We start from the raw sequence: 13571 nt of genomic DNA on the forward strand, positions 1-13571 counted from the left end.
CTCAGGGATGGAGTGGGAGAGTTTGGAATGCTGTTTTCAACTCTACATCCACTGGTACATATTGTTGACCATTCTCAACTCTGCAACTAAGTATTGGCAGCAGATCATATTTTTGAGGCTCCTGTTGGTTTTAAGAGAATGTGCCAGGGTGTTTGAAAAATGCGCACTCAGTATTTGCCCCAAGTGCTCATTAAAGTAGCCAGTACCGTCTTTCTTTTTTCCTTTGGGGTACAGAAGAGAGGTGGTTTGGGAGGGAGCTTATAGAATGGGAAAGTTGGGCAACTGAGAGCACCTCTAGATGGTTAGGGCTGAGAGCCAGGTCAGTGACCTACTCAGGAAGAGTGGAGCCTTAGAGCTAGTTTGTGGGTTCTGATAACTGTGAGTCACCGTTAGCACTGTGTGCCTGAGCAGGGCCATGGTCCTGTGGGAGTTCCTGGCATTTGGATCTTTTCTGTGTCCCTGGCATACTCGGGAGGTTAACCTCAAAATACCCTGGACCTAACTCTGACCCACCCCTCTGGGTGTCCCTTGCCTACCAGCACACAAAGAAAAATCCACAGTACTCTGGATACAATGTAGAAATGAAGTCTGTTGTTAGAACCCAAGCATGATGGTGGTATGGAAAAAAGAAAACTGCTCTGAAGAGAGAAAAGATGGAATCAGGGCCTGAGCCAGAAAGGGGAAGTCTGCAGTCTACCATGTACCATGGAGTTTCCTGAAAATGAGGTGGAGGCAGATTAAGAATATGGGCCAGATCTGCAGGCAGTCCCTTCCCTCCTACAAGCTGAATTTGGACTTCTCCTTCCCTGAGAAAATACAGCTGTTGATAATGTAAAAACATCAGTATCTTCTCATCCATCAACTACCTCTTTCACTGTGTACCTGGAGAAAAGACAGACACAAGCCTCCTGGAGCATCCTTCCATGGCCAGAACACAGCTGCTTTCCATCGTCCCCAACAGGCATGGCGTCTTTGGTGGTGGTCACTTATAGGCACATCCCAGGCAGAAGTAGAGGGCAATTAGAGGGTGACGGGTCCGTAAACCGTGCACAGGGGACGTGAGGTCCTCTCAGGTGCTGGATAGCCCTGGAGTCCTCCCGTCCTTCCCTCCAGCACTCTTCTCCCCTCTACTGAGACTGCTGCAGATGTGGCTAGGAGCTGATGTCCTCGGGTGCATAGGTGAAGAATTGAAGCCAGAGCAACACACTGGGGCCTGAGCCAGCTTACACAAAAGCATTTTAATTGACAGTGTACAATTTTCCAAAATATATTTTCTAAGAAAATGCAATAGTTAACTATAGTCTTTACAAACAAGTTTCTCAATAAATTCCAGTGTACTTCAGACCCCTGTCCACTAAAACACATGCTCCCCCAGTCTCCTGGGCAAGCTGGTTGACATTCACTAAGAAACAGAAAGGCCTCATGGAACAGTGATCCCTCCTCAGTGTTGGGTTCCCAGCAGACCTGAGGGAATGAGCGGGTGACAGTGAAGTGTCACTAGAGGGTCTCCCTGCTCTGCCTTGCTTGAGAGTATTCCCTTTGATCCTTGTCCTAAATTGTTTCTTGTTAGGGAGGAAAAACCAGACCCCAAAAGCCATATTATTTACATCTTGGACCCAAATGATTCCAGAGCCCTGCAGCATGGCTGTGTGCCTTTGTCATCCGCAACATTGCTAGGGTAATTGTGGGAAAGGGTTGGTGGTGTCCTGGGTTGACTTTGTACCTGTGAGTTGCAGTCCCTAATTCCGTTTTTGAAAAGTGCACAACACAGGGTGGCAAGTCTGGGACAAATGTTTCAATCTTGTCTCTGTCCCTGGGTTTTTTTGGCCCATTCACTTCCTTTGTGGCTTGGGATGTTTTCCTGTAGAAAAATTGAACTCTGTCTTCCAAATCTTTTCCCTGTGACCATAAGCCCATTAAGCACATTCTGAACTCCAGCCCATACTGCAGTAGGATTAAGACTTGCCTGGGGAGGAGCAAGGGCCATATTTTAAATTTTAAAATGCCCTATCTACACGCTTAATACTTTTGTTACCAGCCTGTTACATTTTTTCATTTTAAAAGTCATTTCTACTAAATAGATACTTACATTCTTGTTGAGAGAAAAGGCTTAGCTATCTCTTAGCTATCAAATATTTTCTCAGAATTTACTCTCTGAAAGTACAGGGTAAACAACCGTGTGGCCCTTGTATTTACAATGTCAAAAATATGCATATATCTTGTCAACTTCAACTTATTCTTCAAAGTTTCAACAGTATATTGTCCAAAAGGGGGGCAAAAAATGATAAAGCTCAAAATGCCTGCTAGCTTTCTTTATTGAGAAAAGTTGAAAGCCTGAGTCCCCCAGATAAGCCTGGATCCTGCCCTGGTGAGACTGCCTCGCTGGTTCTCTCCCACTCATGCATGGTAGCCCCTGGTTTGCTGAGTCAGAATCATCAGGCCCTCCGGGTGCAGCTGGAAACCATCTGCACTGAAGTGAAGAGTCACTTCATTTCTCTTTGGTACAGCTGGTTTTAAAGTCTTGCTGAGAACCCTTCCTGTTCCTTTTCTTGGCCAGAGATTCTGAATTAACAGACAGCTCTAAAAACCCAGTGCAAACGAAGGAAGAGGACTTTATAGATGCTAGCAGTGTGTCCTGTTGAACAGATGTCCCAGCAGTAAGAACAAGCTGAGGCCAGAGACCAGATTCTCCAGCCGTATAAACAGGCAGCACAGTGTGGGCACACAAGGCGGCACTCTGGACCAGCCTGGCCAAAACTTCCACAGGCTACCCTGGACAGAGCCATGGTGATTCCTCCGCCCAGAATCCTTTTGTCTAATCTTGCAGTCATCTCTGAGAGGTGTGGGGTTGCAATCTGTGACCATTTTGCAGAAATAGAATGTGCTCTCTGTCGGATGGCCTTGCCCCAGTGGCTGTGACCCTGAAGTAGCCTCTCACACACAGGCCATGCCAGGATGGCCCACTGGTGACAGAGTCTAATGCAGGAAGCAAACAGACCTAATTCCCCTGACTCTGCTCTCCACCCGTCCTTGCCGTCTGAGAGGAGGAGGAGGCCAAAGGGCCGTTGCTCCTCGTTAGCATCTTTCCAGCTCCTGTGGGACTCAGAGCGCCTGCCTTGACTTCTGGCAGCCTCTTCTCCCTAAGGAATATCACAGGGGGATGGCTGTGAAGATGGAATTAGGCAGAGGACACCTGTCCTCCCCTGGCTCCCTTTTAAAAACAAGCTACTCCAGAGCAGAGTGGTCATGAGAATTTATGCCCAAGAACAAAACAGTCCAAGTTCAAAGCTCTCCATAGGCCCCCCCTTCTCAGAAAACCAGATAAAACCTCACTGTTCCCGGCCCTCAGCAGTCTTCTACCCCGGCGGTTGACTGCTGCGTCTAAAAATCCTGTGGTAGGTACTCGGCATAGCTAGCTTTGCGTTTCCCTGAGATGCCACCAGAAGGGGACAGCTGGGGTGCCACCAAGAACACGGGAAACAAAAGCCTGGCTCCGTGCTGGGCGAGTGGGCAGAGGCACCTTCTGCACGTTCTGCCTATTCTGGGCCTGACTTTCTTCATGGCAAAGGCGGGTAAGAACAAGTGAAATACGCTAATAGCGTCTCCAGCGTCTGAGCTTTGGCCTTTGGTAGTGGGGAGCTGGACTAAAGGAACACACCACACCACACAACACAACACAACACACTTCTCAGTAACCTGAAAAGCCCCCGAGCTTCGATTGTCTGCTGAGACACATTTGCCAATCAGGGACCACTCAGGGTCCCAGGACATGTCTGTCCCTAGACAACTGCTCTAAGACACTGGGTTTCGAGCAGTCACGCCCTCAGTGGAGCAGTGATCAACAGAAAGGGAACATGTCACTGTTAGCAGCTACTGTAGCTTTGCTCCTAGTGGAACAGAAGGCCAGAGGACATTTCAGGGAGTGTCTTCTAGGAGTGCCTTTGGGTGATGGCCAGTGCCAGTTACAGAATCAGCTGCCGTGAGGAAGCCATGTGGGTATGAGCTCCCTTTCTCTCTGCCTGCCTACCCAGCCCTTAGGCAGACCCCCATTGGATAGTGAGGCCCACGTGGGTTAAGTCCCAACCCCACTAAGCAAAGGCAAGGAAATCAGAATCGAGAACAGGACGTTCAAAGTCGTGCTCTGGGAAAGAGTGGGACCAAAGACTAAATCATGAGAGGTGGGATACAGGCTAGCAGAGGCCATATCATAGGGGATGGAAACGTGGGACCTGTCCTTGAGACCACAGGGGCCTGTTTTTCTTTCCAGCCCGCCCACCTGCGAGTATCCCTGCTGCCCAGAACAGGCTTGGGGAGGGGCACAAAGGAACACAGTGGTGTGGCATGGTGCAGTTAAGCACCAGACTGAGAGAAACCATTTTGGACACCAAATGGCTGTGTGACCCTGTGCAAGTCACCTGACCTCTTCAGGTCTCTGTCATCTCACTTAAGAGATGAGAGGATGCCACAAGTAGAGGCTCTCCACAGCCCCTAACATGGCTTTCTCCATCTTCCTCTCGCCTTCCAGCGGCTCTGGGCTCAGGCACAAGTGGATTATTTTACACGAGGAAACTGGACAGAATGTGACTTTTGAAAGGGAAAATTAAGGCCCTGTGGGGATGGGGAGGAGGCAACCCTCAGAGTCCGTGCTCCCTCCCCAGTTTTAGTCTTTCCCTCTTCCCGTGGGAAGCTTCCCCGTCCCAATGGCACTTCGGGTGGTTCGGAGCTCGGCAGTGCTGTTGGGGGGCCAGCAGACCCATCAGAGGTGTGTGTCTTCCTCCTCATCTAGGTCATCCTTGGTCAGGTTGTCCAGAGGGACGATCCAGCTGTCCCCCAGTTCCCCATTAAGGTTGACCACCTTCTTCTCCTGCATCTCTGAAGGGGTCTCCATCACTTCCAAGGTTGGGTTGTCATGGTAACCATTCTCTACTGTCTGCAGCTCCTCTGTGAGTCGTTGCTAGAGAGGGGATAAAGACCCCAGGAAGAAGGCAATTTTAAGAGCTTAAGCTTTAACATGAAACCTATTTCCCCATTCTACCCAGGGACCCCAAGTTGGCTACAGTCAATTCCCGTGGCTCATTTGTGGAAGCAGATGCTTCAGGAGGTCACCCTGACCATCTCGTGAGCACTTTTCCATATCCTAAAATTATCAACTGGTGTCTTATCTTCATTCCAGTGGCAATCTGTGACATCAGTAGAGATAGATTTTTGAATGTTTTGTCCTTAAGTTCTTTTTCTCTCCTCCATCCCTCCCTCACAAAACTCTCAAAATTCCTACCTCACTCCCTAATAAATAAAACAAGACAAAAAAAAAAAAAAAAAAAAAAAAAAGAGTTCCAGCCAACAGGGCTTCTCAAAGGAGCAAGATGGACATGGTGGTCCTTACGGTGCCCCATGCTCCAGGTGGCAGCAGCCTGGCTGAGATTTGTGCTCTGATACTGGGCCGTGGATACACATCGCCATCACTCCTGCTCCATCCAGTGTATAAGGTCACCGGGTAGAGGAACTTTCTTAATGCTCCCCGGAGTTTGCAGCCAGGGTTGAGACCCACAGCAGAACAGCACCGTAAAGATGGCAGTTTTGTTTATGAGACAGGCTCACACTGTATATAGCCCAGGCTGACCTCAATCTTGTGATCCTCCTGCCTCAGCTTCCCAAGTGCTGCGATTACAGATGTACGCCACCACACCAGAGAAGATGGTGGTTCTAGTGGGTCAGGCGAAAGAAGTTTTGGTTAGAGGGGCACTTGCCTAAGGCCATTTATATCCCTCAATCTCTGGAGCAGCTCCGCAAGGTACCATCCCCTCTGTGCCGATGACAAGGCTGCAGACTTATGACCGACTTAAAAAGGGACACTAGGGCGTGAACCCCGTGTGTCCGCTCTAGCCGCCACAATGCGTGTCAGAAGGGTCCAGGCCCACTCACTGTGTGGAGGGATTAAGAGTCCCCTGGCTGGTTGCTCCCTGGCTTGAGAAGGAAGATGCCTACCTGGTCCTTCCTCTGGGAGATGCGCTGGTGACAGCAGCCATAGAGAGCAGCGACGAGGAGCAGGAAGGAGGCCATGCAGACGATGGTGATAATGAGTGGCAGGCTGAAGCGGTCCTCGTTGGCTTCTGGTGGTCCTTCCTTCCCCAGCATCATGTGACTGACTCCCGCCTAGCCAAGAAAGAGAACTTGAGCGGCCAGAGAACGGAGTCCTGGCCTCTTGTCTCCATCCTACCCATTTGTGGGCCCTTGGGTGTGGGTTTCCCCCACCCCAGTACCCCACTCTGTCCACTGAGGTGTGCCTTTCTTCCAGATGCTTACATGATCAAAGGACCTTCTACACCAGAGGACACAGGACTTAGGACAGGACAGGACAAAGCTGCTTACCTCTCTCAGGTCATCCCACTTGTCCTTCAGGAGCTCAAACACGTCTTTAGGAGACAGCTTAGCTGTGGGAGAGAGGGAGAGACTGCTGCCTCCAGGGTCCAGCCCAGAGTGCTATGGAGGGGGTGGAGGGGGCACCTGAGAGGAGGAGGTCCTGTATCTATCTCAGTCCCTCGGGTTTCCTGGGATGGTTCCTGGCTCGAAAATTCTTAGGCGGCATCACCCCCAAACCATCTTTCTGTGGCACTCCCGCCCACACGGGCTAGGATCCCCTCACCCTCAACTCACTCTCAATGATGACTTTTTTCACTGCCACGCCCTGGTCGTTTATAATAGGTGCCACCTGTAGCGTGCACTCGTCTTGAGCGGGCTTGAAGGAGGCTTTGACTGAACGGCACAGCAGTTCCACGAGTTTTTCATCCGGAGGGCTCCCTTCCTGTGGAACAGAGAGCGCAGGTGATTCCGAGGGTGTGACAACAGCTTGGGCTAATGACGCTGCCTCCTTCTCCTGTCATTTGCAAGAATCCCTTCTCCACATTTCACGGATGCTGTTCCTGGATTGCCAGAGCTCAAGTTTTGCCTTCTCCTCCTTATCCTCTCCTACCTTGTCCCAGGTTTTCCCGCTCCCTCAGTCTGTGCATCTCGTCTGTGAGTCATACCACCTTCCCAGCTTCCCTTTCCTCCCTGCAAGTTCCCTGAGGCTCTGCAGTCAGCGGCTGCATCATCAGGCCTCAGCACCCCACCACTGCCAGGGCAGAACCACAATCCGGGCGTCAAACCTGCTGTTCTCTAGCCTCTTGTGGCCATTTACTCAGTGGGAAGGCCACACAGCTCCCCGAGATAGTAAACACCCCCAAATAATATCCCTGCTCCATCTACAGGCTGAGGCTGTGGCCAGAAACAGGCTGACAGGGAAAGCAAGACACGCTGAGGGGGCAGTATGAAGCTCTGGGGGTGGCCACTGGGTTGCTTACACAGACCTAAGCCGAAAGAACACAGAAACATGGTGTTAGGGGCTGACTGTGAGCTGTAAGGTATGGGCTTTTACTCAGTACTGCCAGTTCAGGGCTCAAGCGCTGACGTTTCCCTTCCTGTCTCTGGATGAGGGGCCGAGATGAATATATGAACTCTTGACCCCAGCGTTCTGTAGGTCTCCACAGGTCACCCTCTACACTCCCCAAGTGTGGTTTCCTTTAGTAGTATTTTACTCCATCACCAGGAGTGAATCCAGAGCTTTCCATCTTCCTGTTCTAGAAAAGGGACAGCCTAAAACATCATCTCAGGGGCAGTTTCAATGCTCTTCCTGCCTTCTCTCCAAAGCTCACCCCCAGAACAACACTGCTTCCTCTAAACCTCTGACGGCCAAATGCAAGCTTCTACAGTTCATTACGTAAGCGTCGGCAAAACAGAGTCCTTGGAAGAAAACAACCGCAAGGTCTCCATCCTAGAGAGACCAAACTCTTCAGTTCTTGCTCCCAGAAGTGGCTGCAAAAATTGGCACGGCCAGTAGAGGGCAGCAACAAGCCAGCCACCACCTGTCCCGACGTTATCAAAGGCTGTGTGCTGTGCAGCCCAAGGAACCCCTTGGCCCCAGCAGACGGCAGCGTGAAGGGAGCTGTACGCATTGCTATGCCCTCTTATACAGCTATGCAGAGGACCGGGAAATCAGAATCCACTATCAGGACAGAGGGTCATCAGTCAGAACTTAACTATTTTCTGAGGTACTGGAGAGTAAACCCAGGACCCGGCATATGCTAGCCAAAGCTTTATCTCTAGCACTCCTGTTACTTTTTAAAGAGAAAGGTCTCCTTACATTGCCAGGGATGGCCTCAGATATACTCTGGAGCCAAGTCTGACTTAGACTTCAGCCATCGTGCCTCAACTCCTTAAGTAGCTGGAAATTAAGAGGCCTGAGCCACATGGCCCAGCTAACCTACCAATACCACACACACGCGCGCGCGCACACACACACACACACACACACACACACACACACACACACACGAGTCATAGGAACTATGACCAGGGTCTCTCAACTCTCAGACCGCTTGGAGCCTAGAAAGCTGAGGGGAGAGGCTGCACCTGCTCTGGCCTGCAACAGTCCTGTGTGCATGGCCGGACTCAGAAAAGTCTGCTCCCTTTGGGGAGTTGGTGGCCTGGGATGGGATGTGGGGTGGGCTGGGGCTCGGGCGTGTGTACTCACACATAGGCTGGCTCCTGTGAAATTCAGAACTAGCAGTCCTTCGTCTAGCCTTACGGGAGAGTCACACTTCAGCTGGAAGAGGTCAAGAGATGAAGGGTTAAGGCACAAAGTCAGCCCATCTTTGAGTCTCCCCTTCGTGAGGGCCAGTGGCACAGGAGTGCGCAGGGCAAGGTGCGGGCATGGCCGGCCAGTTTCAGAGCCAGGAATGTACCTGGCTGGCCAGCTGGGGCCCCGCGTGGGGCAAAGGAAAAGACTCCCCTTGAGTCTGGGCTTTCTCATCCCACCTGCTGCTAGAATTACCTTGTAATCCCTGAAAGTCCAGGTAGGAGAGGGTGTGCTGGGGCCCTGAGGGGCTGCTGGAGTCAGATTAGAGCTGGAACGTGTGAATTCCTCAGTGGCAGGCACGATCGCAGTGCCCCCCGGAGACCCTGTAGGCTGTAGCGGTGTGGATAAAGGCAGTGTAGAGATGCCTGGCCTCTGGCTGGTGACGGGGGGAGGAGTCTCTTTGGAGGGGTCCAGCGGTGCTGCAACGACAAAGCAAAGGCTGAGGAGACCAGCTGTGCCTGCCAAGGAAAGGCAGTCTTTTCTGCCTTCGTCCTTCTCACAAGCTGAAGCCAGCGGCTATGGAGGAATAAGAGGCAGGCATGGAGACCTGGGTCCTGGGCCATGAGTCAGACTCGGATGAGGTAAGAACTGAGTAGAAGTCACAGAAAGGATGACACAGTTAACCTATCTGAGCCACGGGTGGAGGCACAGCTAACATACACAGGGCACTTGCTGTGTGTGTGTGTGTGTGTGTGTGTGTGTGTGTGTGTGTGTGTGTGTGTGTGTCGAGGGGGGGGATGGTTCTGTTTCAAAGGCGCTGGCTCCTTTAGGAGGGTACTTCACAGCCCCGATTCATCAACAAGGTAGCTGAGACTTGGAGACTCACCCAAGGTCATATGGCACAGCTGGAAGTGTGAGGGATCTGAACAGACACCCGCTCTGAGCCTGGGCGCCTGCCACAGGTGCGGCCACTGTGTCCCAGTGCACGGACTCAGGCACAGAAACGGAGTCAGAGCCCTAAGGCTCCTGCTCTGGCCATAGATTCTGACGCTAATGTACCCAAGTAAGACTGGCACTTTACAAATAAATAAAGGGAAACAGAAATAAGATCGGGTGTGATGGATGGCGCAGGCCTTTAATCCCAGCACTTGGGAGGCTGAGGCAGGTAGATCTCTGTGAGTTTGAGGCCAGGCCTCAAGGAACATAGCAAGTTCCTTCCAGGCCAGCCGGTCTCAGAAAAGAGAGGGTGGGTGGGATGGAGGAGAGGAAGGTAGAAAACAGCGGTAAATAACATACCACAAGTTCTGAAAGCAAGCCAGCCAGCTTATGGGAGTCGGCCCTCCTTTCCCACCGTGCGGGCCCCTGAGATCCAACTCAGACCATCAGGCTGACAGGAGCACTGTAACTCACCAGGCTACGCACCGGCCTGTATTGACTTGTTTTCATTTATTTAAGTGTGTTTCTGACGGTGGGTTGCCAGAGTATCCTAAGGCCCTGCCACCACAACCACATAGGTTCTGGCTTGGTTGGATCTATGCGTGGTTAGCCCCTGTCGCTGCTACAAAGGGAGGCCACGGCTAGGTCTGAGGAAGGCAGAAGACACGCAGAATGTCTAAAGCTCAACACACACCTCGAAACTCCAACTGAGCTACAGTATGGAAAAATGCACTGCCAAGATTCTCCATCTTCCTGAGATTTCTGTGTGTGTGCACGCTCCACCTGCATTCTTGTTCACGGACCGCATGTGTGCAGTACCCAAGGCGACCAGCAGAGGGTGTCATGTGACTACAGATGGTTGTTAATTGCCAAGCGGGCACTGAGACTTGAACCTGGGTCTTCTGTATGAGGAGCCCGTGCTCTTACCCACGGAGCCATCTCTCCAGCCCTTCTCACTTCTTAAGAAAAACAAAAGCAGCCCGTCATGGTGGCACACACCTTTAATCCCAGCACTTGGGGGCCGGAGGCAGGCCAGTCTACAGAGTGAGTTCCAGAATCGCCAGGGCTACCCAGAGAAACCCTGTCTCAGAAAACAAAGGGAAAGAGAGGAGGGGGAATAAAAGAAAGAGGAGAAAAAGAGAAAGGGGAAGAAAAAAAAGCAAAGATGCCCCCAAATGACTTACTGTGTGTGGTAGGTCTCCCTGGGGTCACGGGGAAGTCAGAGCTGGCCACGGGGCCGGGACTGCTGGGAACCCCGGCAAAATGGCTGTCTGTGTTTTGTGAAGGAGTAGCCATAGGCTGGCCAGGGCTGGCTGCGCTGTCTGTTGTGGAGGCAGGAGCAGGAGGACGCTCTGAGGTAGTTAAGGGGACGGGAGTCGGGAAGGAGGATGCCGTGGTCGGCTGGTCCCTCCCCTGAGGGGCTGATGAGGCTGTGGTAGCATTGTCACTGCTCCTGCCTCCAGAGGAGCCTGGTGGGCCACTGCTACCAGGGCGGCCACTGCTACTGGGAGGTGTTACTGTGTCCATCTTGTCCTGCTGGGGGCTACTACTGGTGGCTGCCACAGTAGTACCGCTGCCACCACCCTGACTGTCGGTGGGGCCCGGGGACAATGCAGTAGTATTTTGCATTGTAGTAGTAGTTGGAGATGAGTCTGGGACTGTTACTCCTTTGGATGATGGAGCAGTGTTTGTCTGGGTTGAAGAGAGTGTGGCTGTCCCTGGGCCACCAGTTACGGATTTTGTCGATGCTGTGCTAGCCGGTGCTGCCGGAGGGTCTGCTGCCGGAGGGTCTTGCCTGCTCAGACTTGTATTAGCAACTGCATGTGTGATTGTAGGAGACGAGCCAGGCGCCATTGCTGTGGATAAAGACAACACAGAAGCAAGCCAGGTGTTAGCCAGAGTGTCTGTGAACGTCGCCAGCTCACCCCCAGGTGCATCGATCCCCCACCCAGCTCTGGCATTTGCCTTTCTGAAGCCTGCATCCTTCACGAGTCTCCATCTGCATAGCCCCTCAAGTCCACCACGTGGCTCTGCTGTCCCCCTTAGCACCCAGAAGCCCTGGCCTCCTAAAGACCACACAGAGCGATGCTTTCTGGGCTGCTGACTCCGCATTGAGTACTGGCAAGAGCCATGTGGCCTTCCAGGGAAGGAAAGAGGAGAAACGGATGGCAGAGTGCAGTTACACAAACGTTCACAAGGTCCCGCTGTGGGCTGTGCTGAGGGAGAGCAGTGTGCCCGGCCACGGTTAGCTCAGCAGCGTAACCTCGGTGGGGAAAGGGTCGGGGAAGAAAGGTTTTTACTGGATTAAAAGAATGCGTATTGAGGGCACTGTTCCAGACAGGGCTTGTGGTGACCTATGTTGAACAAGACCCAGAAGCTACAACCCCAGGGAGATGGCATGGAGACAGAAGAACTGAAAGACAGACTTGGTAAGTCCAGGAAGAATGAATAAGGACAGGAAATGGAGAGGGCTGGGATGGGCCACGGGATGACGACGGGACGGATGACAGGAGAGGCAGTGGTCCTGGTTTCTTGTTTCCTGCTTTGACCTTAACCAAAAGCAACTCCGGGGATAAAAGGGGGCTGGTTAGGGATATAAAAGGGGGCCCTGGTTCATTATATCAGGGGCGTTAAAGTAGGAACTTAAGGCATCCTGTCCACAGTCGAAAGCAAGGAGGATAAAGCGTGGGTCCTCGCTCGCTCAACTAGTTCTCTCAAACTATTTAGGACCCCTGTCTGGAGAATGGTGCCTTCCACAGCGGGCTGGGTCTCCTACACCAGTTAACAATCAAGACAATCTCCCTCCGACATGCCCACCAGGCCAACTTGATTGAGATAATGAATTACCTCATTAATACTTCCCTTCACAGATACGTCTAGGTTGTGTCAAACTGATAGTTAAAACTAACCAACATAACCCAGCCTTTGTCAACTTGACACTCAAATGCATCGCTAAGCCATAACAGCATCCCTCCACTGACCATCAAGCTAAAAAGAATGTGGTGGAAATGAGTTCTCTTCAAAAGAAAAAACAACAAAATGTGCAGGTCTCAAGGCAGGGGAAGGGACTACGGGAAGACCGAAGACGCGGCTGTGTGCACGGAGCTTAGAGAATGGGGGAGGGGCCTTACAGGGAGTGAGCCGCCCTCATCAAACAGTTCTGAGAACAGAACAAGGGTCTTTTCAAGAGTATAGCCTAGGCCTGGTGTGGTGATGCATGCCTTTAATACCAGCATTTGGGAGGAGAATACCAGCAGAGGCAGGAGAATCTCTGCGAGTTCCAGGCCAGCCTGGTCTACAGTTCCATGGCAGCCAGAGCTACCTCAAGAGACCCCATCTCAAAAAGGAAAAAAAAATATATATATATATATATATATATATATATATATATATATATATATCTCCTAGGTCAAAGGGGACCTGGGTTCAAAGGCCAAACTAAGGCCTTGAGTCTTGTTTACACATAAAAAGAAGCCATCGCCCCGGGTGAGGAAGCCGTGTTTTCTCCTTTGTGATCTGCAGGTGACAAGGGGGCGTCCATCAACCACTCAGAGGAATGACTGGTGACCAGAGAGGGATCTATAGACGTGAGGGACAAGCGGAGGTTGGATTCAGACTGGGTTTTCATCAAGCCAGCGTGGCCACGAGGGTAAGGAAGAAAACCAGGGGTGCAGCGAGAGGGGCCTTGGTGATTCCTGCTTTTCTGCCACGAGCAGTGGAGAGGCTGTGATGGGAAGGGGTACCATGGCCAGCCCACACTTCCGTCTGGACGAGACCCCACCCCACAAGACTGGCCAGAACCAGAATGTGTTTCCCATTACAGACCGAAAAGGCCAGACTGGAGCTTGCCCGGTATCCTCTGGATGCACAGGCAGGGGTCAGTCGCAAAACCTGGGGCACGAACCTCGCTAGGGAGGGTCGAAAGGAACCTCGCTAGAGAGGGAAGAAATGAACCTCACTAGGGAGGGACGAAATGATGGCGGCAGCAGGAGATGGTGCTCAGGTGCCCTGCTGCGGTGCT

The 13571-nt window shown here is 51.9% G+C and overlaps 1 protein-coding gene across 1 annotated transcript in view; it reads right to left on the bottom strand.

Annotated features, from left to right (window-relative positions):
• Positions 1-1218: 1218 nt before the first annotated feature.
• Podxl (podocalyxin like) overlaps positions 1219-13571 on the bottom strand; it is a 53753-nt gene continuing 41400 nt past the window's right edge. The window contains exons 4-10 of the mRNA XM_052721488.1: positions 10735-11406; positions 8870-9093; positions 8570-8641; positions 6655-6802; positions 6370-6431; positions 5986-6153; positions 1219-4954 (exon numbers count right to left, since the gene is read on the bottom strand). Coding sequence (XP_052577448.1) covers positions 4757-4954; positions 5986-6153; positions 6370-6431; positions 6655-6802; positions 8570-8641; positions 8870-9093; positions 10735-11406 — 1544 coding nt within the window. The 3' untranslated portion in view covers positions 1219-4756. The remainder of the gene's footprint in view (positions 4955-5985; positions 6154-6369; positions 6432-6654; positions 6803-8569; positions 8642-8869; positions 9094-10734; positions 11407-13571) is intronic.

Source organism: Peromyscus californicus, unplaced genomic scaffold (assembly GCF_007827085.1).
Source record: "Peromyscus californicus insignis strain IS unplaced genomic scaffold, ASM782708v3 Scaffold_6__1_contigs__length_162567912, whole genome shotgun sequence".
NCBI lineage: Eukaryota > Metazoa > Chordata > Mammalia > Rodentia > Cricetidae > Peromyscus > Peromyscus californicus.